This window comes from Pezoporus wallicus, unplaced genomic scaffold, assembly GCF_028554395.1.
Source record: "Pezoporus wallicus isolate ANWC-B61680 ecotype Strahan unplaced genomic scaffold, APGP_CSIRO_Pwel_v1 contig_3365, whole genome shotgun sequence".
Classification (NCBI taxonomy): Eukaryota; Metazoa; Chordata; class Aves; order Psittaciformes; family Psittacidae; genus Pezoporus; species Pezoporus wallicus.
The window spans coordinates 3,243,352-3,268,663 of record NW_026640883.1 but is presented as its reverse complement, the minus strand read 5'-3'; the positions used below and the strand labels follow the sequence as shown (position 1 = coordinate 3,268,663).

At 38.1% G+C, this 25,312-nt stretch overlaps 1 protein-coding gene across 4 annotated transcripts in view; it reads left to right on the top strand.

Annotated features, from left to right (window-relative positions):
* The window catches only part of SORCS1 (sortilin related VPS10 domain containing receptor 1), a 291,565-nt gene that overhangs the window by 162,973 nt on the left and 103,280 nt on the right, over positions 1 to 25,312 (top strand). For all 4 annotated transcript variants that reach the window (XM_057420911.1, XM_057420910.1, XM_057420912.1 and 1 more), the window contains exon 4: positions 11,498 to 11,656. In XM_057420911.1, coding sequence (XP_057276894.1) covers positions 11,498 to 11,656 — 159 coding nt within the window. The remainder of the gene's footprint in view (positions 1 to 11,497; positions 11,657 to 25,312) is intronic.

Here is a 25,312-nt window from a genome sequence, read left to right as displayed (position 1 = left end):
GAAAGGAGTGCCTTACTGAGCAAAAGAACAAAGTACAGGCAATATGCATGAATGCAGCTCATTCCAGACCTCTACAAAGCTGAGGTTTCTTTTCTCCTCTGAGCAAGTAAGACTGTAAGAATGCCTCAGATGATTTTTTTCCTTGTTCAGTACAATGCAGAACATCTGTTGCAAAAGAACAGATGATTAATAATTGAAACTAGATTGTGCTGTCCAAAACAAAGTGCCTTTCCTGAGTTTTTTTGTCTTTGTTTCATTTCTTCTTAAAATATAGCAATCAAATACAATCATTGTTATGAAATAGATTTTATTCCAGAATGAAGCTTCTACAGTGTTTTGCTTAGATTTTAAGGAATAGATTTTCAAGCTGGTTTGGGTGTTGAAACTTTTTATGTTAAATATATGTAGACAAAGGAAAGGCAGTGTGTAATAATAATGAAATAAGAATAGGAGAGTTTTATTTCATGTCAGGCTACTAAATTAGACATAAAAAGGCTGTGAAATGAGGAGATGAAAATCTGGATTTTGAGGGAGATTTGAAAAACAGAGAAGCTTAATCTTTTCATGTTCCTTCCCCCAGAAACTGATTACTCCAGAGCTAATGTTTATGCATGTGATTAGGAGCTGAGCCTGACAAATTCTATTTTCAGCCCTGCTACAGGTTCATGGCAGGTGAAACTAACCTTGGTGCTTTGGGTTCATACAGCACTTCTAGCTTTCAAAGCTCTTATTAAGATAGACCTATAACTTTAAAGTAATGTCAAATTGAGGGTGTTCTTTGTTCTAAACCTGACATTATAACCCCCAACATTTACAATTAACACTGAATGGAAACTGAACAGTTTCAGATTGGACAGGCCCAAAGAATTTCCATGAATCTCCATGAATGAGGGTACTTAAATATTGACAGGACAAGGTCCTGAGAATCTATCTGTACTTTTGAAACAGGCTCAATAGGTTGGAGTAAAAGAACGGGCTCCAGAGGTTGGAGTAAAAGAACGGGCTCCAGAGTTTGGAGTAAAAGAACGGACTCCAGAGGTTGGAGTAAAAGACCTCCAGAGGTTTTCACCTACCTATATTAAATAATTTTAAATCACTTAATAACTTAAGGTAAAGCAAAAGTGTCTCTGAAACATCCTGCAGTAATCTACTAAGTTACGTTAATAAAAGGTTTTCTTTATTGTTTTTAGCATTACGTTTCTATTTTTGCATAAGAATGACGCAAATAAGAGTCCTTTTTTACAGTACACATTAAGACAATAATTCAATTAACTCAGGTAAGGACAAAACATAGAGTCTTTATTTTCATTTAACTGTTGAGAAATGGAAATAGAAGCTGTACTTAAAAAGGCTAAGATTTAAAAATGATGCTAATCTTCAGGGATTCCTTTCTCCCCTGTCTCATCTTTTTTCCTCCTTTATTCAAGTTATTACCTCAAAGCAAAGGCATGTATTTTAAGAATTCACCCTAGCTGTTGGGATTGCAAATACTCTTGGGAAGGTAAAGGTTGATGTTTCTCTCTGTTCAGTCCAGCCCACAAGCAGTGACTCAGCACCACACAAAAAAACCTGAAGATGTGGGAACTTCTTCACTTTTAATAGAAAAAGTAGTTGGATCTTTTTGGGTCTAGTCCAAGGTCAGGCACTTGCTAATGGGGCTTCTGTCAAAGCTCAGCCACAGGGAGAAAAGGCTGTAGGTAGCAACCTGTCCACTTGATGAACACCCCCACACTGATGAGCTACGAGTAATGAACCAGGCTGTGTGTGGGTGCACTGCCCTCTTTTGGATTTTGATAGAAACAGGATCAGTCCCATTCCATCTGGTACTTGGATGTTTTCAGAGCTGAAGTTTACAGTAAGGAGTGGTTGTTATTGTGTAGTGTTTTCTCTTAGAAGAATTCTCCTCCAACACCTCTGGTGTCTTTATACCTGTATTCATATTAGTGGAAAGAACAACTTAATCACATCCGCACGTATGTCTCAGCCTCATGTTTCCTTTCCATGAGTCTACATTGCATTGACCCAAACCTATACTTGTGACTTTGGCAATATTAAAATTCAGATAATGTGAAGAAACCACATTAAACTGGGATTAGTCTAAGTAGAGAAAGCTGAGAAACAATAGTGGCAGTTGTTAATACAGTTAATACAACATGCTGATTTGTGTTTGCTATGTTCAAGATAAAGTCACTAGTACTTTTTCACTGGCATACAGACAAAAGTCATGTACTAATGAAAATCTATTGCTATGTACCATGCTTGAAAAAGAAACACTGAAATGTCAGCTGACTAGTAAGGGTATAATTATCACTGAAAATCATAACAATAGTTGTAATCACAGTATCACAGTATGCTAGAGGTTGGAAGGGACCTCAAAGGATCGTCTAGTCCATTCCCCCTGCCGGAGCAGGAACACCTAGATAATGTTACACAAGAATGTGTCCAGGCGAGTTTTGAATGTCTCCAGGGAAGAGACATTCAAATCCTGGAATTGTGCTAAACACACAGAGAAAAAGTTTTTGTTCAACTTGAATGTTTAGATATTGAGAGAATTAAAACATTTTTCTTTCATTAGAAAAAAATATAAAATTAATAAAAATAAAAAAATACTAATTATTTCAGTCAATATGAGAAGGAGCAGTGAGCTGCAATGACCTGTAACAACCTTGTTCACCTGTAACAACCAGATACAAGTTTTTATAGCTCACACTTGTTAATCAGTAACTTTTTACCAATTTTTAAAACAAGTCCATTAAAAAAATAAATCTGGATATGACTCCAAATATAGTGCTCAACCAAAACGGGTTAGAGACAAAAAGCAGAGAATTGGACAGTTTATAATATAAATGTTTGAGGCAATGTTTCTTAAATCTTGCAACAGAAGGAAGACATCATGTTTAGCCAATGCAGCCAATTGATGGTCTTATTCAGTGCATAGGGTAACAGCACTACTCTAGTTTCTAAGAATGTAATTTTAATAGCTGTGTTTGCTAAGGCAGCTGGTGGGGTTTTCCATTTGATTAGGAAGTCTTTAAAAACGGATGAAATGTCTTGCTTGTTTGTTGGGGTTTTTTTCTGCTTAGCATGTGTATGTGGTGGGGTTCAGTGGCTTTTCAATGCTCTTTGCTTAGCCCCTTAAGCGTATGCTGTAAAAAAGAGTAAAATCACTCATACTATTAGTAGTTAAAACCTTTGAACAGGACACTGTGCAGGAGAGTTACTGGTGTGGAGAAGGAAAGGTGACCTGGAGAAGCCTCTGAGAAAACCTTATAGCAGTCTTCCAGTACCTTAAGGGGGGGGGGGGGGTGTGCTATAAGAAAACTACAGAGAGGCTTTTTTCAAGGTCATGTAGTGACTGGACAAGGTGGAATGGCTTTAAACTGAAAGACGGTAGATTTAGATCAGATATTAGGAAAAAAAATTCTTTACTGTGAGGGAGGTGAGGCGCTGGCACAGGTTGTTCCAAGAAATTGTGGCTGTCCCATTCCTTGAAGTGTTGAAGGCCAGGTTGAACAGGGCTTTGAGCAACCTAGTGGAAGGTGTCCACTGACTGTGGCAAGGTGCTGGAACTGGAAGAGCTTTAAGGTCCCTTCCAACCCAAACCATTCTCTGACTCTATGGCCTCTCATGTATTCTGTGAGAACTTCCATATGTAAATGCAAGATATTTTCTGCCTATGGTATCTTGGTTTCAGGGTAGCAGACATATACTTAAGGTAAAAGCTTTTTCCAAAATTTCTCCTCTTCCTTTTGAGATTGTTTTGGACTTTCGCTAAATAATAGGTTTATTCTGTATAACTGAAGAGGCAATCAGCAGATTTTTGGAAGTGCCTGTTTACGTCTCTGTCTGAAGCTTGGATAAGGGGGAGTTACACAGTGTTTCTTTTATTTTTGTAAGTTGTTGTTGATGCATACATTGTCTCATCCCATATGATTCCCACAGATAATTAAAATTAGAACATTCATTGGCTGTTTTCTTTTGTGGTCATGTTTGGCCTCTAATTAACTTCTTTCCTAATGCAGAACAGGTAAATGGATACTTTTTTTCGAGTCATTAGCCAGCTTTTCATTTCAAACCACATTTATCAAGATGCCAGATGCAATTTTTAACAATTCTTCCATTAGGAACACTGTACAATCCCAGCTTTCAAAAATACTGGCAGCTGATAATTTTTCTCTCTTTAAAGATAAATCTTTCTCAAAAGATAGTCCTTTGCCATCTAGCATTATGCTGACAAGAGATTGTTTTATCACTGAGTGAGCACTAAATCTTTCATGTGTGCAAACAAGATTAATTCACCAGCTGAACCTCACCACATGAGTTTTCTTACCTTTAAACAAACAAGATTTAAGGAAGACAGTGGTATCCTATATGAACCCTCCTGTGGGTTCTTTTGGGAAATGATGCTAGAGTTTCCACTGTCCAGATCTGGACTGAGTCTGAATCTGAATTGCACTGTCTAGTAATCACGAGTATAGTTTTATTTGGGTGAGACTTGGAATATGTTACCTTCTATGTCAGCAAAGTGCAGACTGATTTAATGAGTTTGGGTTATGTGTGTTTGTGTGAGTAAGAACCTTTTTACTCTGAAGTTGCTGGGTTATAGCTGCAAAATCACTTTTCCACAGACCTTTTACTTGTATTGAAGTGGTCATTCTGAGACCATTCCAAACTAGGTCATTATTCAAAGGCAACATCTTTTTTTCCCTTCAGTGTTGAAAGTGTAATTGTTACTGAAGTCTTTTCTTTCCCTACAAAAATTACTGTGCTAAGTTAACAAGAACTTCTGGCAATAAAACACTTTACAGTGCCTTGATTGAATTATTAGTGTATTATATTAATGGGATCTTAATGAAATTGCTCGGCAACTAACCTTGCCTTTAGTTGGAGGTAGAGACAGCTTAAAAATGGTCAGCTCTAGTTCATTTAATGTTTTCATCTCGGTGCTAATACTGTTAGACAATTTATTTAAAGCAGAGACTTGAGCCAGATTGTGGTGGTATTACTTATGAATGCAGTTCTACAGCAGCTGATGCTAGCTCATGAGTAAAGCTTATTAAACTTTGTAAGGCTTTGGTGTCCTCTTTCTCTGTTAATTATCCAAATAAATGCTCGAGTTATTTCTTTATGGTAATTTTGTTCCTCTAATTTTCTATAAAGTAGTATTGCATTCATTTCAGAATGCCATGGACAAAGCAGTTCCTTTATTTGGCTTGTTTCATTTTATTTCTTATTCTAGATCTTAAAAAGCTTAAGAAATGAACTAGGTTAATTAGTTAAAAGCAGGGTATGTTGCTTTGTAATGTGTGTGTGAATTCCTGAGTCTGGAGAATCAGGTTCGTTTTTTACACGATCTTTATGCCTTGCAAATGGCAATCTAAATTCAGAAGTGTTATGCAAAGTGGCAGAAATTACATTTCATTATGCTGGGACTCCATAGCACTGGTGCTTTTGCAGTCAGTTACCATATTAAAAATTACCAAACCCCAGAGAAGCTGGAAAAAAATGCAGCTGTTTAGAGTAGTTAAGTAGCGAATGCCCTGCTTTTGTGAAGAGTAGGACATTTCTGTTCTTCTTTGCTGATTTCCTCTTTTTCTGTACTTCACCTACATTTTCCTGTGAGAAACTGTATTTGTTTCATAGGGGTCACCAGTGTTTGGTCTGTGCAAGAAGCAGGTAATAGGTGAGGAAGGTGAAGGTTCTTTCAGGAGATTTGAACCTGTTTGCATTTCATCCCTATTTCTGGTCAGGTGATATAACTCAGATCTGTTGATACATCAGAATTAAATTAAAGCATGTGTCGATCACAGACTCATAGAATGGTTTGGGTTGGAAGGGATGTTAAAGATCATTTATTTCCAGCCCTGTTGCTGTGGGCAGGGACGTCTTCCTCTAGACCTGGATGAATCTATGAAACACATTTGTAATATTTTCCTAATATTATTTCGCTGCTACTAGGCTCTTTCCTACAAAATATTAAAGAAAATTTGGTCTGAGTGCATATATGAGGAGCTAAAATAAAGATTGAGAGCAGTTCTGGACTTGTCTTAACTAAGCCACTGGATGTAGTATTCAGGGCTCTTGTTAAGGATCACAATTCCATCTGTGGAAGCAAAATCAGAATTCTCTTGTGAAGTGTTCTGGAGGTTTTTTTTTTGTGAGGACAGCAAATATCCCCAAAACCGTCAAGGGCAATCTGCCATCAGCAGAGTTAGCACCAACGAGGGGTGAAAATAGTGTGGATTGCTTAAGATCTATAAATTTTGGTTTGTGTTCATTTGTCACTTCTAGGGAAAACAAATCAAGTCTCTCCCTTTTCAGGGGATGGATGATTAATGCATGTCTTGCATTTGGTTGAAAAAGACTGTGTCAACTTTCTTGGTTCTTTTTTTCATAGAGGAAAAAATGATTCCACAGCATTAGAAAGTGCAGTGTGTGCTTGCTGTGCCTGGTGTGAGTAAGCAGATTTTGATCACTGATGAGCACTGATCTGAACAGAGAGCAGTTACATTTGCTGGGGAGAAGTAGAGTCTTGGCTTACCCTCACTTTTCTTTTTTTTTTGATATTTTTATGTTAATGTTGTCATAAGACAACAATAAACAAGACCAGAGGCACTCTAAAGTTGCTCTGCCTTTACTAAGTGACTTTGCTGACTTTGAGAGGCAGATATGTATGTCTTTCTTCACTTCTGCGTTAACAGCTTTATTGTGTGATGCCAGAATCAGAGGTAGTTTAAAAACTGTTAAGATAAAGATGATAGACCCAATTCTTTACAAAAGAAATTGCAAGATTGGCCCACCTGAGCTGATAAGATTGTTATTGTTTATAATTTTCATTCACTCTCTAGTGACATATATAAGAACAGCCATGCTAAATCAGACTGAATCTTAACCAATCTCACTCCTCCATAAAACCAATTGCTTGTCCACAGAACAGTCCACCCATCAAATCCATTAGAAGGATGGTGTAGGAGACTGTGTCAAAGGCCTTATAGAATTCCAGATGCTATCATTAGTTCTTCCCTTGTCATGTCATCTGTGTTCTGTATCTCATTCTTGATTTCATTTGACGCTTACGAGTTTCAAATTATGAGAGAGTGAATAATTATTTTCTAAGCATTTCCAGGACATTCATAGTTTTGTAGACTCTGGTCAAATTGTCTCTCATTTATGTTTTTTGGAAGTTGAATAGTTCATTTATTTGCTGATTGTATGAAAAAATGTTTCCTAGTTTTCTTCAATCACCTATTCTGTGTTTTCTACCATAGTCTTTTTGTTGTTGTTGTTAAGGTGGAGGATGAGAATAACACCCAATGTAAAACTTGTGGGAACACTGCAATGGCCTAATAGCATTATTTATTATGCTTGTTTAATTCTCTCCTGATAATTCCTACTGGTGTAATTGAAGGTTTTTTGATCTGAGGACTGAATTTCTATTTTCACAGACCCCTTCACTGAAACCTGCAAACTCCTTTCCTGAAAGGAATTATCTTCTCAGAGACTATTGTTCTGTCTGTTATGCTGGGATTGCTTTTCTCTATCTGTGTTGTTTTTTTTTTGGTTTTGGGGGGTTTTTGTTTGTTTTTGGGTTTTTTCCTCTTTTTTTTTTCTTCATACATTATCACTGAATTTCATCTGTCATTTTAGTGCTCAGGTACTCAGTATTGTGCAATCCTTTTAGAGATCTTCATAGCTGACTTTGTCTTCATCATTCTGAATGCATTACTGCCATCAGCAAACTTTGTCACTTATCTTTCCTTCTTCTTTCCAGATCATTAATGAATAAATTGAACTCCACAAAATATTAGGAAAATTCCAAATGAACATGTCCTTCCATTGCAGAAATAGAAAGATTTCCATGAAGTTTGATGCTGATCTTCTAACCATAAAATAATCTATGGAAAGGCCTTTTTCCATAGACAATTTAAGACCTTTTGGCAAGGGAACCTCTCAAAAGTCCTGCTAGATATCTTTCCCTATGGCCTCTAAGAACCTGGATAGATATGCGGTGTGATTTTCCTGTGCAAAAGTCATGTTGATTCTGCAGTGATGTCCAGAAACCAGTGTTAGCTGGGAAAGCAGTAATATGTTATATTAGGCATTGTAGAAATAAATCAAGAAGATAGCTCCTTTGATGAGCTCACACTTAAGGGAATCCTGCAGTGAAGTCAGAAATATACAGATAATGTCTTTCTAATCTCTTATCTTAGATATTCTTAAATATTAATGTTTACGACTTCTAAATTTACATTCACTTTGTTATTCTTGCTGGTTTTATTTCCCATGCTTTTCTTGTTCAACGTGTGTGTGTGTCCACTTTTTTTTTCTGTATAGGCAACTATATCAAGTCAGTGGGTAATAGACTACTTCAAAGCAGAAATTGACTTCTTTTATTGCAAAATTTACTTATTCTGTATTTCATATGCTGCAACAACAGCAAAGATTAATGCCATTGTACTTTCCCTCCTTACTCATTGATGCTTCAGGCAACTTAGGCAATAAAACTAAGCTAATGTGGCTGCAACTGCGTTACTGCATAGTGCAGTTCAGTGGAAGCGGGTTTGTAGAAAGAAATGGTTGATGTTGAAATGACACCTTATCTGCAGTATGGGCATTTTGGAGGCAGAGGATCTGACTTTAGAGTAGCACTAACCTGATACTTTGAAGTAACTGTCCAGTAGTGGTTGGATATGCTATCTTTTGGGCTTGTAGCTCTGATTGTTTACAAGAAGAAATGTTGTAATTAAATTTGCTTTTCTTATCTTGTAAGAAGCATGGTGCTTTGACTATGATGTGAGTAGTGACTGTTCAGTCAACCCTAGCTTGTTTTCTTTTACGGTATCTGTGCAAAGTAATCGGCAATACATAGGACAACGATGAAGCAGATAATGATGTCCTAAGCACTGAAAGTTGGTCTTACAGTTAACAATTTGACTAGTGGCTAGATTAATCTGTCAACTCCCTCCCCTGTCTCCAGCTCTCTGTATGCTCTTGCATAAACCTGTGGCAGTTCTGCACAGTTTCATGACATCTAAACCACTACTGCTATTGTCACATATAGCAAAACTCATGTCCTGGAACACTTTGTATGTGCAAAATAGCTGGCTATTACAATGCAACATCTAAGGCTTCTGGAGACCTTAAAAGGTCAGTTATCTACCTGGTAGATACATAAAAAAACAGTAGGAATAGCCTAGGGCAGTAGTTAGCAGATTAAAGCCAAAGTCAGCAGTGCTGGCAAGTCTGTTCAGGCACTTAAATTTTATTGATTGAATGAGGAATTAGGTGCTTCAGTGCCTCAAGAGCTTGTCCCTCAATTCCCTTTCTAAGAAATGGAGATAAGAGCACTTGCAGACTTCAGAGGAGTGGCCTGACAGAAAATGTGTTAAGGCAGTGATGTGCTTGGATGCGACAGTGATGAGGTCAGCTGAGTTCCTTATGCAGGTAGAAGGAAATACGTGAGACTAGAGTGGATCTTGATTAACAACTTGCCTTAGAGGCACAATGCAAAGTCAATGACAAGACTCTTATTAACTTCAGGGAGCTTGGATCAAGCTCATTGATTTGTGCTTATTTCTGCTCCAGTTGCTGTAGTCCAAATTAATGCTGTGCTGTGATATTTTCAAATACCAACATAAACAAAATCCACTCAAGAAGGAAGTCATAAAAACAGGAAAATCATAATGCTTGAATCATTGTACTGAATCAATAAATGTTAACCATAGGAACATTGTCCCAGAAATCAGTCTGGTAAGAAACAAGAACCAACTGATAAACATCACAGTAAATTTTTGGCTTCAGAAGCTAGATAGGCTACTTAGTGACAGTAGATGATCTATATGTTGACGTTTTGATTATTGATATTTTCTGTGTAGTTTCTATCATGCAATCTTCAGTTTAGGAGCCACATCAGTGATATGCTTGATGTATTTGGAAGTGTTAAATGGAAATAAGAGTGATTAATAATGCATGTTTTCTTCACAAGATTTCAAAAATAAATCAGAGATGCAAAAGGAGACTATACCTTTATGCTACAATCGAAACATTGCCCTGTTTTACATTCAAGATAGTGTGATGATGTAACAGGTTTATGAAGAAGCCCAAACTTCCAAATCACAGGCCAAATTGTTACCAAGGGTTTTTATATGCTGCCAAGGGTTTTTCTAGAGATAGATAAAACCTCTGGCAGTTACCCAATAATGAAGGACATTTCCTGTGTAGATTGCATGTGTATTTACACCTTCACACACAAATAGCTCTTTAGTATCTGGTGTCTATCAATACTTATGGCTCCCTGTACTTCATAGGTAATGAGTTAAGTTGTGTCTAACTCTGCCTGCCTAAATGAAAGAGAACAAAATGGAGTGCCTGATTTTTGAAGCGCCCAAACCCAAATAGGAATTTGCTCTGAGAAATGCCAGGTGGGGATCCTTTAATTTCAAGCTTGCCTAGGAACATCTTGGTGTTTGCCATTTGCAAAGCAACGGCAGCACCAATACTTGAAGCAAACAAACAAAAAAAACCAACCCAAAGTTAATGATTCAAGGCTTTAATACCTTCCCAGGCAAATATTCTTCAGAGCTCTTCATGTTTGTCATTCATAGTGCCTCATTCCCATTCCTTAAGGGTATTAGTCTGTTGCTTGCTGAAATACTGGAATGATCTCTTTTTACTGCTCAAACCTATATATCTTCTCATGCAGAGACACATGAGAGGAGTACCTCATTATTCTCTCTGATTCGTCAGCAATGCAGACCAATTAATACCATAGTTAATGGGGAGAACTAGCTACTACAACTGCAAACTGTATATCTTCTGCCACTCCTAAACTAACAAAGCTAGAAAGCAACTTTACTATGTGGGGATTATTTTTGGTATGCTACCAAATCTGTAATTCACAGCACCACAGAAACTGGAGATGGAAAGAACCCAGCATGTTATCAAATGATTTCTCCTGCCAAAGCAAAATGGCTTGTTGCAGACAGCCAGGTTATAACGTTCCAGGCAATAAAACTGTCACATTTCTTTAAATTCTGTCAGAGTCTAACAAACCTCACCATTAGTGATCATTCTGTGTGTGTATCTCTGTCCTCTTCCTGTGTCTCTCTTTTCCTTAACACCTAACTTTTTGTCTGCCCCTCCAATAGATTATTCATGAGGACACTAGCAGCCCACTGTAGCTGTCTGGTAATTCAGTAAGTTTGCACTCTGGTGAATTTCAGGTTTGATTTTTTGTATAACCTAAGTATAGCTTCATTAAGTCTGTTTAACTACTGGTAAAGTTATTTTGCCTATTTGATCATATGTTATGTGCTTATATACATACCTGACATGTACTTGTTTTCCTTACTGAAAGATTGGCTATGCTTAGTTTTGGCATTACGTTCAAACACTTTGAAACAGATGTATTTAATAAGCTTACGTGCAGTTCCTAGCTGCTTATTTTTCCATCTGATGTCTCTTCATCACTGTATTTTCATCTTTCCCTACCATATAGATTATGCTGCTGACCGATCCAGAAGTTGAGAGCAGCTTATTAATCAGTTCTGATGAAGGGGCTACCTATCAAAAATACCGCCTGAACTTCTACATCAACAGTCTGCTCTTCCACCCCAAGAAAGAAGATTGGATCTTAGCATACAGCCAAGATCAGAAGGTAAGAATCTTTGGCAGCATTTTGCTTTGTTTTACTTAGTAAGAACCTAGGGTTTTCCCTCTATATAACACCTGCAGAGCATTCAGGAAGGTCTTTGAGGTGATACCAGGGTAGTCTTTGGAAATACTGAACTGGTATTTCCAAGCAGGAAACATGGAGTAAGCCTCAGTGTAAAGGGCAAAGTAAAGGACGTGGGCAACTACGGTGTTCTTGGGACCTAGCCCTATATGTGGGCCTGGCAGTCTGCGTTTATTCATCAGTCCTTTTGGCAATACCGAGTGACAGACAGTGGGCAGAGAATACAGCTAGGATCCTTCATGATAGGAATAACAACCTCTAATGAAGCTTTTTGTCCTTTTAACAATTCTCTTTCTCTAGCCTAGCACCAGCTCCAAGAACAGTATGAGACACTTCTTGTTCCTATCTGGTTGGCATATTTTCAAGTAGCCTTTGATTTCTAAGAGAAAAGTAGCAGTGAATCAATTTTCTTTGAAGTCCAGTTCCTTCAGTACGGGTAATCCATCAGCCAAATAAATACGCTGTGAGATTTGCCTTGATTTTTTGCTGACCAACTTGAGACAATGAAACAGGACTCCATTGTAAGAGACCACATTGTCAGAACTTTTTGAAAATCAGGAACATCAATACTCACAAATCAGTCATCTTCCAGTGAAGGACTTTATAGAGCTCAATCTGTTTATTTGAAGAAAAAGCAGATGGAAGGGGAGCTATGTTGTTGTGCTTAAATATCTCCATAGGGGAAGACAAAACATAGGAGAAACGATTTTGATCTAGTAAAAAAAAGCCCTTCTAACAAGAACTGATGGCTAGAAGTCAATGGTAGATAAACTCAGCTGTGAAGTAACTAGTCATTGGAGCAAACTGTTTTGAGAAATGGCAGATTTACTGGCATTTTGATATTTTGAGTAAAACTGGAAAAAAGACCAAAACAATTTGTTGACTTCCCAACAGGCGTAAAAGAGTGAAATATCTTGGCATCTAGTGTATAAGCCTTTATACAAAGGAGTTTGGTGGTCTCTTTTTGTTTTACATATGATGAATCTATGAGAATCTGAATCAATAATAAAAGTAACGGCTGCATTGCTCAGGTTATACGTTAATGTAAAAATCAACATTAATGTTTGAATTCCACGATGTTTTCTGTCTGTGTATATGAATTCATTTTACAAACATGAGCCTACTTTAGGCTTTTTTTTACTACTACTGTAAGCCTGAGAAAATAAAGGCAAAAGTAAAGCTAAATAAGTAGGCAAGGTCACAAAGTGTTCTTACAGGAATTTTTGGAATAGAAGTTAAGCCCGTGCTTTAAACTCAAAAACAGTACCCTTCGAGGACTCTAGCTTTATAGCCTTCCCACCTATGAGAAATGCTCACCTAATTCTTTTTGTAGAGTCAATTGCATGTAATGTTTTTCATTCACCCCTCTCAGAGCATTTTGTGGTATTTTATAATATGCATTGTAAGCTGTTCAGAAGAAGGTGCAGATTAAATTTCTGGATGTTTAGTATGTAATTAGAAGAGGTCAAAATATTTCGTTTCCCTTGTGGCTGTTGAACTCCCTGGGCTTATACGAAGCTGAACAGAATCTGGTCACTGCTGTCTTTTAGGACCCATTGGAATGAAAGTTGTTGCATATTAGGAAATTTATGACATGACGATCAATTAAACTTTCAGTGGCAAATTTGCCAAATAAAAGTAGGATATAGTAGAAAATAAATTTCAGCTGTTGTGGTATTCAGCGCTCAGGAAATAATTTTGAATTAGAGTCCATACAGCTAATGCTCATCTAATTTATGGTAGATGGCTACCAGCACATATATTGTCACTATTCCATAGGAAACTCCCACTCTTCTATAGAATCCTAAAAAAACAGTTCATTACTGTGGTTGCAAGAGAAAAATCGTGTAACACAAGGTCTGTAGATCTGTAGCAATAAACTCTAAAATAGACTTTAAAAAGTACTCTGTATGGGTATGAGTCATAGGCCTGGCTTCTACTTTAAAGCCTAATGGGTACATTTTCTGACTTGAATAAGCTTTGGTCAAGAACCGTAGAGGGTAACTAGCAGGCAAAGAGTATTAATCAGCTTGGGCTAAATTAAATATAACTTGAACTAAGGGTCAAGTTCAGCCTGTGGCTAAGTGTAAATGACTCCCATTGGTTTCATGCTTGTATATCCAAAGGCAGAATTTTCTCAGAGTAATTAAGGGGTCCTGCAGGTATTTAGATAATTGCAATGGGACTTGTTGGGTATTTTGGAACAAATGACACTCGCATTTGCTATTTCGTGGTCTTGTACTTAAGGCCATAAGTAGGAAATTTATTTCTTGGATTCCAGGCACTGTGTACACGCTAAGAGTCACACAAGGAAGCAAGGGGAATGTATCTCCATGGCATGGAATTTACATTTTTATGTCACTGACTTTGATGACACTGATTGAAGAGGTTGTGAAGGTTTTGTTTGTGGGGGCCATAAGGAGTAAGTAGGACTTTGACCAGTTAGCACTGTTGCAGTAATTTAATTTTGCTGTTGACAGCCAGGAGGGAGGTGAGAATCAAACAGAAAATACATTCACATGCTTCTAGCAAGTCACATCATTGCTGTCATCCAATTGCATCTTGTCAATGCAGCAGGTGGGACCAGGAAAATCAGGTGGTGAATAGAGCAAGAGCTGGAGAGAAAGGAATCCCACTATGTTTGGACTGTTTGGTTCTCAGAAATTGTTAATCCAATTCAGGACTGATGAGGGCAAACGCAATAGTCAGTGTACGCCCTTCATTGGTTATTTGTAATGAGCAGGAAATGGGTCATATAGCATTATCCCTTAATCTCATCACAGCCCACTGAGTTTGTCAGTATAAGTACTACAGATCATCTTTTGTGTAGTTGAATACAGATTTACTCAATGGTAGGGAAATCTATGTTAACTGAAGTAATTTTATGTCCCAGTTTCTTGGGTGTTGGGTATGTGGGAATGTTGTAATGACTGGGGTTCAGCTGATGAGCAACAACTCATTAAGCTTCAGCAAATCCTTTCCTTTGTACACATATCTCCCCCCATGTCTCTGCCTTGGGCAGCAGACTTGAATTACCACTACTGACAGACCAGTCCCTTATTCAGTCATGACTTTTTCCTGCCAGTGTCAAGACAAAAAGAGCAGCAAACCATCTGCTGCCTGCACTAATTGCTTCATGATTGTACTCACTGTTCTGGCTTAAAGTACAGTTGATTCTTACCACATAATTGTAGCAGTGCTGCATGCTCCTCCATTTTCTGTGTAAGAGGAGTTACAAATCAGGAGGAAACTTCAGACACAGTATGGCATTGCTTGTGAAGCAAGAGCTTGTTGGAGGTCTTGTACATGTGAGCTCTTGTGGATTTAATCAGCATGCTTGTAGGATGAGGGGCTGTATTTTATGGGATTATTGCTTATGCATTACCATCTAATCTTCAAAAGTGGTTTGCTGTGTAATCAGAGGGTGGGATGTAAGAGCCCCTGCTTCATGTGGCTATATCTTCTGAATTCAGATGGGTCAGACACACAGAGGAATGGGTAGCAATCAGCCATGAATAACAGAGCTACTTGGAGAGATGAAATACAGATGAAATTGGGAAATACAAGTCTGATGGGCAAAATGCAGGTTTGTAATTGCCCAGCTCAGGAATAAATGTGCAGAGGCACTCAAGCAGTGAAAAGCAGAAACAGAGGCTGAAAAAACAGGTTTCAAATGGAGTTGTTGTTGTTGTTGTTGCTTCTGCTCTCTTATTTTAAATGAACTCTTAAAAAGTAAGCTACCCCAGACTAAAGGAGCTCTGTCAATGCAGCAATAATAAATGAAGAGGTTTACATTTCCTTTTTTTTTTTTTACTTCCTTTTTTCTTTTTTTTCCTTTCATTTTGGCCTTTCCCATATATCTTATTCCACCTGTCTACCTTTATTTACTGTGAATGTTATGGTGGAGATGAGTGAATTAGGGACCGATACTTGGCCGTATAGCTAAAGTTTAGCAAATCAGGATTTTGTTGCTTGTTGCATATCTTCTGTCATCAGGCCATGTCATGTTCAGTTTCTTACAGTAAAGGAGGTCCACTCCTCATGCATTCAAGTGGAAAAGAAAGGTGTTCTCACATAAGGGTTGATAGAGGAACCACTTGGAATAGAGATAATGATGCATATTGCCACAGGATGCCTGTGTGAGAGAGCAAGCCAGCTCCTAAAAGTACCTTCAGCCCCATCTGTCCATGTGTTTGGCCTAAAGATGTGTTTAACAAGAAAGTATCTGCCATAGAGATAGCCAGAATTTACTCTTCAAGATGTGATGGACTATTCTTGATGCACTTCATAATCCTAGAACCTCTCATTTCACTGCATTAGGATCTAACTTTGAGGGTCACCCTCTTTCGAAAAGGGTCAGAGCAAGACCTCCTGAAGTTCCTTTCAACCTAAATTATTCTGTTTCTATCGACACCCTCTCAGTTTCAGTGGTAACACTCACAGAGTACAGAGAGCAGAGAAGGGGGAATAAAATCCAGGTTTATTTTATCAGAAATTGCATCATAGCTTTTTTTAAACAATTGCTGTTAACATGAGGTGACAGAATTTTAGGATGTTGTTTTTTTTCTTCCCACACTGCTTACGACATTTAGAGGACTATTCATGTGGGCTACTGTTAGCTGAGGGAGGCTAATCCCATCTAAAATTAATGGAGAGGGAAAAAGCTTCTCTAGTGATAAGCATTAGCCACTTTGAATCATCCTCTAGAAAAGATGATCTCTTTTGACAGACTACAGACACAACCAGGGAGCTAGTTTGCATGAAGCTAACATTAGCCTATGTGAATAACTCCCCCTTTCCCTACGGCATTATTCCTGCAACAGTCTGCACTATTTGTGTTAATATTTGCAGCACCACTAATCAACCAAGCCAGTTTTCCAGCAGACTTAATTCTCTTTGACACATATGGCTGAAGTTGAAAAATAATAAGGAATTTGCATGTTAAAAGTTGTTTGTCCCAGCCTTTGCAACGTTGCACTTTCTTCATGAATTTAGATAGCCTGTCTGGGTTACCAGCACTTGTGCTAGGGATGGGAAGGGCCTTCCACACAAAGGCCTTGTGAGCTCTTGTCCCTTTTCTTAAGAGTTTCCATGTGGCATGTTTCTAACAAGCAAACAGCCATGCACAGAAATATCCGTGTTTGTACGTAGGGCTGTGCATGCCATTTGTGTGAAGACCTTAAGCACAGACACTTGATGGGCATCCTGATGACACATCTTGCACACAATTCTTCATGAATATGCCTTATTATCTCTAGGCATACTGATAAGCATTTGATGTCAACAAGCATGCTGAAAATGAACAAGGAAAGGACACCAGAACTATTCATCTGGCTGTTAACTAGTTTTCCTTCTTTCTTCTCAGACCATCAGTTCACCAACATTGTCTCAGTAAGAATAATGGTGTCAGATGGCTGCTGGCTTTTTTTTTTAATGGGCCATAAGCCTGTGTACAAACTGTGTCATGAAATATGCTTTCCTAGACTACCCGTCAGTCTTTTACAGACCTCACTAAGCATAATATGCTGGGGTAACAATTTAAAATAGAGAATCAAATTAAAGTGGGAGTAATCTCTAACATTCTTCCCTCCTTTAATAAGGAATAAAAAGTAAAAAGAAAAAATCAACTAGCAGAGTCCAGTGGCAGCCTGGCAGTCTAAAGAAGATAGATAGATTTCTGGGCAAGGAGTATGATCAGTGAACAGAAGGAAAGACTCTCGAGCAGTAATCGCTGTGCTCTTTACCACTGACTCACTCATCTTTAGGCAAATCAATATTTTCTTGCTTATCCATCTGTATAAATATCAGCCCTCTGTACCCCTAGAGAACTTGTTCTTTTGCTGCTTTGGAATCCTTGGATGAATTCTTACAGCTACAAGCAGGTTTGTCATTCCTCTGCAAGATTTTACTGTGCTCTACATAACTCTGGTTTTCCTACTTCCATGGGAAAAAATTACTTTTTTCCTTTCCATCAGAGTTGGATTCAGAAAAAAGCAATGTACTCTGTATCACTGGGTGTACCGCTGATCTCTGTGGTGTTAAGCAACTCCATTCATTTTCCTGTGGATGATTCACCTTTCCTTTCTCTGTCTGTCATTTGTTTTGGCTGTACTCTCCAACGTGTCTCCAGTTTCTTATTATACAAAGTGCTGTCAACACTAAATTCACTTGGAGGCATAGGTTATAATATAATGCAAAAGATAATAATAATTTACTTTTAAATTTAAAGCTATGCTTGTGTGAAATTTCTGACACTTTGCCTTCAATTCTGCTGTAGTAAGTCTTGTCTGTTCTGTCTCATTCTAATACAGAGTCACAGAATGGTTGGAGTTGGAAGGGACCGCTGCAGATCATCTAGTCCAAGCCCCCCCCCCCCCCTCCAAAGCAGATTGATCTAGAGCAGGTTATGTAGAATCATATCCAGGCACCACTTCTCTGGGCAACCTATTCCAGTTCTCAGTCACTCTCAAAATAAAGAAGTTTTCCTCATAATCACTTCCTGTGTTTCAGTTTGTGCCCATTGTCCCTTACCCTGTTGCTGGGCATCACTGAAGAGTCTGGCCCCATCCTCTTGTATGCATTAATGAGATTCCCTCTCAGTCTTTTCCAGACTAAACAGGCCTAGCTTTCTCAGCTTTTCCTCATAAGAGGAATGTTCCAGTCCTTTTCATAGTTCTATGAGCCACTTTTCAAACACAACTGCATCTGTTTAGTGCAATTATCTAAGCAGTTATTAACCTACCTCCTAAAGTTAAAACTCAACAGAAAACAAGCGCAGGATACCCTGTTACCTGTTACAGAGAGAGTATTTATTTAACAGAAAATAGAATTAGCCTTGAGGACAGCATACTAAGTGGAGTGGTAAATTCATCAGCCCTTGGACTTGTGATTGGATGTCTTTCCAAATGATAAAATCTCTTTAAGCCATCAGTTGTTGGCCTGAATAATTCTCTTTACTGCTTGAGTTACTAGTAAAGGTTCTGCAGCATCTGTTAGGAAGAGAACAGACAGCTGATACTAGTGGTTCTTTCTGGCTTTATATATGCCAGGCAGATTCCTTTGAATATCTGCTGGTAAAAATGTGTTTCCAGTCACTTTTTTAATATGGGAGTTTAATGCACTGGAGACATCATGCTAATGCAGTTACTTGCAAGCTGCCACAAAACTAGAACACCAGCTGATGTGGCTCATATCTGAGAATGTGTGAGGAGTTATTGAGGGATAGGTAGGAAGAAAGCTTAAGGTCATCTCCAGGATGCTTTGATCTGATGAACATGCACAAAAGTAAATGCCGTGTTACAACCATTCTGAGCAAGTCTATGTGACAGTAGTGCGGAGTTCATCAGCAAAAGCAGACACAGAGCTGCAGACTTCACTGGTGTTTGAGTGTTTGAGCTCTCAGTGTTGAGAGCAGCGGGTATCTGAAAGCTTTATCACTCTGATGTGTTTCCAACAGCATTCAATGAACACTGATTATTGGATAACCTGATTGATGGCTTCTGTGTGGCTTGATTAATGCATTGCTGCAAATTATAATGTTCAGTCTATTCAGTGTCCTGTGAACTTCAGTGCTTCAAGGATATTTAAGCATGTAAACACTGGAAACATCATAGATCGGGGAAGTAAATGACTATCAGCCTTGTAGCTCATTTTTGTATCCTGGATTATGAGTCTTATGCTTTGTTCTGTGAAGAAATTATCATGCATGGTTTCAAAGTCTTTGTTTATACAAAACATTCTGTTCTATTAAATTCAGTATTGGAAGAGAACAGCCTGGTACATGTCTCTTCTAGATGAAGAATAGTGTGATCCAGGGAATAGCAGCATACCTCCCAGCCTTTGACTGCTCAAAATAAAAATTGCCCTGCACAGTAATTTTTATTCAGTATAAATGAATAGAGATAAGAAGAACAACTTCATTTCAAATTTGGCCTCTTCAGAAAGAGTTGTCTTTACCCAGTTTGGCTTTGTTAAGTTTTAGTTAAAGCTAAACTGTGCTTTGGGAGTGTTGTGTTCTTTGGTGAAAATGAGATAAATTAAAAAAAGAAAAAAAAAAAGATAAGATGAAGAAAAAGTGATCTCTCAAAATCTATACGTGGTTCATCAGTAAAAAAAATATAATCTGTGTCTTAGGTGCACTGCTGTTTTGGGAATTTTTGTCCCTTCAAATTCTATTTGAAGGCATGAGAGTGAAACCTGATGAATGTTAGTCATCTCATAGAAACACCAGGAAGTGTAAGAGGCAAGAAGTCAGCATATGTGAATAAACTATGAGGAGGATTAGGCCAGTAGGAACCTTCTCAGGGAATTGGAGGTGAACTTGAATCAAACCCTGTGCTTTCGAAGATGCTCTGAGCTTTTTTTCCTATAGCATGTGGGATTTTGTAGGTCAATACTGTAGTGCAGGCTGAATTGCTTTGGTCAGGTTTGTGTGCAAGAAGGATGAGTGGAGCTTTTATGGAAACTAGAGGAGAAAGGAAGTAAACTTTGGTGAATACCAAGGTTGGTAAATGCAGTTAACATATAAGCTTAGATTCACTGCCTTGTTCCATCAGAACTTGTTTAGGGCAAATAAGTAAAAGCAAAATTAGATTCAATGCCTTGTTCCATCAGAACTTGTTTAGGGCAAATAAGTAAAAGCAAAATAATGGGAGCTACTTCCTTACTCAAATTATCTCCTTCGTGTTGCTTCCAGCATGCAATTTAAATCACCTTTTCTTTAACCAGATTCTGAATTTCCATGTGCATAATGTTTTTTGCATAAGATGAAATCAGTGTTTAAAACTGAAGATCCTCATCAGCATAGGAAGCACATGGAGCTACCATGTGATTTAAGATCACGATGTGAAGAAGCATCAGAACCAAATATAACCTGTTCCCTGTCCCCCTGAGCTGCAAGGGGGGAGGAGGCAGAGAAATTGGGAGTCAAGTCAGGGAAGAAGGGAGGATTGGAAGGAAGGTGGTTTAAGATTTGGTTTTATTTCTCATTACCCTACTCTGATTTGATTGGTAATAAATTAAGCTAATTTCCCCAAGTTGAGTCTGTTTTTCCCATGATGGTAATTGATGAATGATCTCCCAGTCCTATATCAACCCACAAGGCTTTCATTGTATTTTCTCATCCCTGTCCACTTGAGGAGGGGAAAGACAAAGCAGATTTGGTAGGCAGCTGGCATCCAGTCAGGGTCAGCCAACCTCAGTAAACTTGCTTTCAAAGTCAGATGTTAAATAAGGAAATGTTTCATAGATGTAAATGATACATAGGTTACTTTATGTGTAAGTTTTTGGTATGGTGAGTTTGCTGAGTATACAGGTAGCAGAGTTACCCACTGGCTCTGGCGAGTACTGAGCTTGTTGAAACTGGGGAGTAATCATAGAATAGTCAGGGTTGGAAAGGACCTTAAGATCTTCTAGTTCCATCCCCCCTGCCATGGGCAGGGACACCTCACACTAAACCATGTCACCCAAGGCTTTGCCCAGCTTGGCCTTGAACACCGCCAGGGATGGAGCATTCACAGCTTCCTTGGGCAACCCATTCCAGTGCCTCACCACCCTCACAGGAAAGAACTTCTTCCTCATATCCAATCTAAACTTCCCCTGTTTAAGTTTTAACCTGTTACCCCTTGTCCTATCACTACAGTCCCTAATGAAGAGTCCCTCCCCAGCATCCCTGTAGGCCCCCTTCAGATACTGGAAGGCTGTAATGGGGATTTACTAGCACCATCTGGTTGCTGCCATGCTTTTTTTACCCATTACGTTCAACAGCCAAATAAACAACTCAACTGCCTCATAAGAACCAGATTTTTGGCTGGGAAAATCTCAGGGAAAATCCAGTGTTTGTAACAGAAACAAGTGGTGCATAGTACAGTTTTATTGAAGTGCTTGTCCAGGTGAAATACTTTATGAAACTGTTAAAGCTCATTTTGTTTGTCCTAAAGATGTGGGTTTACATCAGGAGATCTCAACTTCATAATTCAGTCAAACCTGGATAGACAAGCAGGGGTCTGTAGGTCATAATCTCAACCTTTGGTTATTACATGAGGATGAATCAAATTTATGTGATGCCTAGGGAACATTAGGCCCTCAAAGATCATATTTTAGCTGCTTGTTTTGGAGCTTTTAAAATGCATATAGACTAATATTAAAATACAAAGCAAAATAAGACTGCCAGTAAATTCAAAAGAGATGAGTCCTCAGTTAGTGTAGTTTGGTTTAGCTCCATAAAAGTGAGTGAAGGAGTGAAGGTCTGATGGTTTATAGCAATTGTGACTCCTACACAATCCCTCTGGGGGAGGTATTTTAAGGATGAGTCTGTATATTATACATTAATGTTTCTCTAGTTTTTCAGTGGAAATATGCAATGTTTCCCTGTAAAATGGTGAGAAGATGGTGGTTTTTACAGCTTTTATTAGAGTTATTGCTCACTAAGGTGTGTCCATTGGAAAAGCTATTGAAGGTGTTGATTACTTTCTGTATCCTTTTTTTGATAGCCCAGTACTATAACATATGTTGGACATATATATGCTTTATATATATATAAAATACAAGTTAACAAACTTCACTGATATTAATGCTGGCGTTCAAATGTGGTAGTATTTCAGAGACTTATAAAACAAGCCATTGATGAACAACAAGAAGAATGTAATCAATGGTATCTAAATGTTCTCTGAGTCCTGTGAATTATTGAAAGCTGTGCTTGAAGCCAGTGTAATGTGGGAATCTTACACAGAACCATTGTTTTGTCTTCTCAGGCATTTCCAACAGTAGCCACCTTGTTCCAGTGGAAAGTATAAAACTCCTAGATTGCTATGCTGATTTGTGGATGAAGCACAAAACTGTTAGAAATAATACGGGAAAATCATCCAACTTCCACCATTTTGAATAGTGGAACCTTTTACTGAAGTATCTGTTGCAGGGAAAATTTGGCCTTACACTTATCTGCACTTATATTTGTACTCCTACCTCCTTGTATTTGTAATAGCTCTTGAGAGCCCCAGCAACCTTTATATTGGGTAAACATACGCTACAATAAATGATTTCTACTCTAAAGAGCTTAAAAATCTGAGTGAAGGGAATATGTGTAGGAGGTACAGTGCATGGGGTAAACTAGGGAAGAATAAAATAGATCTAGTCAAACAATGGAAGGGGACAGATCTTTTACAGTTATAAACCAGCACACAGTACATTATGATAAATGTTCATTCTATGCAATACAAGCCAGAAGGGCAAAGAAAGATATATGGCAAAATGTATTTAGACTGATTTGGAAAATAGAGGGGTTTGTGAAACTAAGATCTGTAGAGCTTTCTGCTTTGAGAGATTTTCCGAAGCTGAAGTGAAGAAAAAAAAGAGTTCTTTTTCCTAGTACATGCTTTCCCTTTTAGAAGTGGTGTTTCAGTCTAGATCAGTTGTAGTCAAATAAAATTCCAATTATTCTTAATGGAACATTTTGGAAAAGCATAACTTTTTCTCCCTACATTTTCTGGAGTTTTGGTTTGTTTTTTCTTTAATAGTGCAGCTGTCAAACAAAAACTGAAAAAGCCCATCAAATTTGACTAATTTCTGTTAAATATTTTACTTTCACTCAGAATTTATATTTACATCTTCTCCCTCTTCATCAAATGCTTTGTTTTTTTTTAACTACAGACATTTCTAAAATATTCTATTTTGCATCTGTATTTTGATTGGATTATAGGAAAATTATCCTTAAATTAAAACCAATGTTTTTTGTTTTTTAAAAAAATGTCTATTTATTAAAGAATGTTTTGATTATCTCAAATTGAAAATGTTATCAATGAATATAGGCCAAAAAGCAAAAAGAAAAGAATCTAAAATTTGTGCTGGAAAGATCAGGAAATTAGAAGGGAAAGAGAACTGCATCCTGCAGTTTCTCAGATATCCCAAAGTATTTTAAGGTGAAGCTTACACTATCACTATTAAATAAATACAAGAGCAGCTCTTACATTTCTCACACAGGTTGGAAAACAAGTAAAAGAGATGGTGAGTAGGACATGTATATGGTTTGGGGTAGGTAAGGAAAGTTTTCAGGCGTCAGTTTTCCCTACTTCAGAAGGTAATATTGTCATGTTGTGAGAAAGCTCTTTCCGTAGCTGGAGGATTGTCTTGCAGTTCTAAGGGTTCACTTGACTCTCTGCTTAGCCTTAGAAGCTATTTGTAACAACTCAGAAGATATCTGGGACGGGCTTTCCTTTTCCCTTGCATTTCTGTGTCCCCACATAAAAGAGGTAGGTGGTATGTTTATACTTCACAGAATATTAGGATTTTTAAAAGCAAACCAAGCAAAACCAGACTGTTAATGATTTTTAAGTACTTGGGTATTGCATAGGAAAATAAATATACAAGAGAAGAGGAAGCAAGAAGGGGATAATTTCCTGATGAACAATGGTCAAATCTGATAGATCAGTACAAGATTTTACTTCATTGCAGTTTTGTCTCACTGAAAAACAAATACCAGATCACTACTTGCCCCTCAGATGAAAACATACATTGAAATTGTAATAGGTTCCTTTTCTATTTGTGGTTGAAAAAAAGAAGTGTCGTAAAGAACATTATGTAACTTAACAATGAAAATTGTCATCAGATGGCAGTGCTTGCCAAAGAAAATAAAATGTCACCTCTGAAAGACTGCATGCATGAGTCTGTCTCAAGAAGTCCCAGGAGGGAAGGGGGCTTTTATAATAACAACAAAATATGATGCTAGGTTTAAAAAATACCCATACAAGCACTATAATTGCTAAATGGGGAAAAATAATCCCAGCTCTATCATAACTGGTACTTGAGAAAAGCCTAGCCTCCAAATATTGCTTTATATCTGGTCCAACCAAATAAACTCAGTCTAAATTGAATAATACTTTTTCCTTTTTTGTCGGGGTTGACACATAAGGTGGGGAATTTCCCCTTTGCTAAAGGTACATTTATGCTTCTTGTGCTGCTGTGAGTCATTAAAGGCTGAGACTGGTGCTGAGATAATGGCAAAGGAGAAAAATCCTTCTAAAGCCTGTTTTTTAAACTGTCTCATCAGAGACAATGAAAGCTTTGGGTGTAGTTTCCCAGGGAGCTGATATTTCCCTTTAAGAACTGTTACCTTTTCTCATGCTGTCTCCAGCTCACTGGGCACTGGCTTCTAATTTGAGGCCAATCCTGACAGGAGAATTGCTATATCTGTTTCCTCCCTTTGAAACAAACTTAAAAAGTCTTGCATTTCTCCACTTTCTGCCTGAATCACGTCTCATTCAGGGCACACACTAAGAGAAATCAGGGCTGTCTGGGTTCTTTAAGCATCAAAGCTGCTGTTCTGCTGGCGGAGTTGTTGGATGCACCAGGTGAACAGCCCCTCTGAAAAGCTGTGGAGAAAGAACAGGGCAGAGGAAACTGTGGCATGGGGGCCCTTTCAGCCATCTGGATCTGTCGGCACGGAGAAGGATGCTACACAAGCACAGGGAAGATTTTTGCAGGCTGTAATTAATTCATCCTGGATACTGGTGCTATCAGTAGAGGGGATAACCTGTTAAAATTTGTGCTCAGGGGAACTAGAAATGGAATAGAGTGAGGGATACA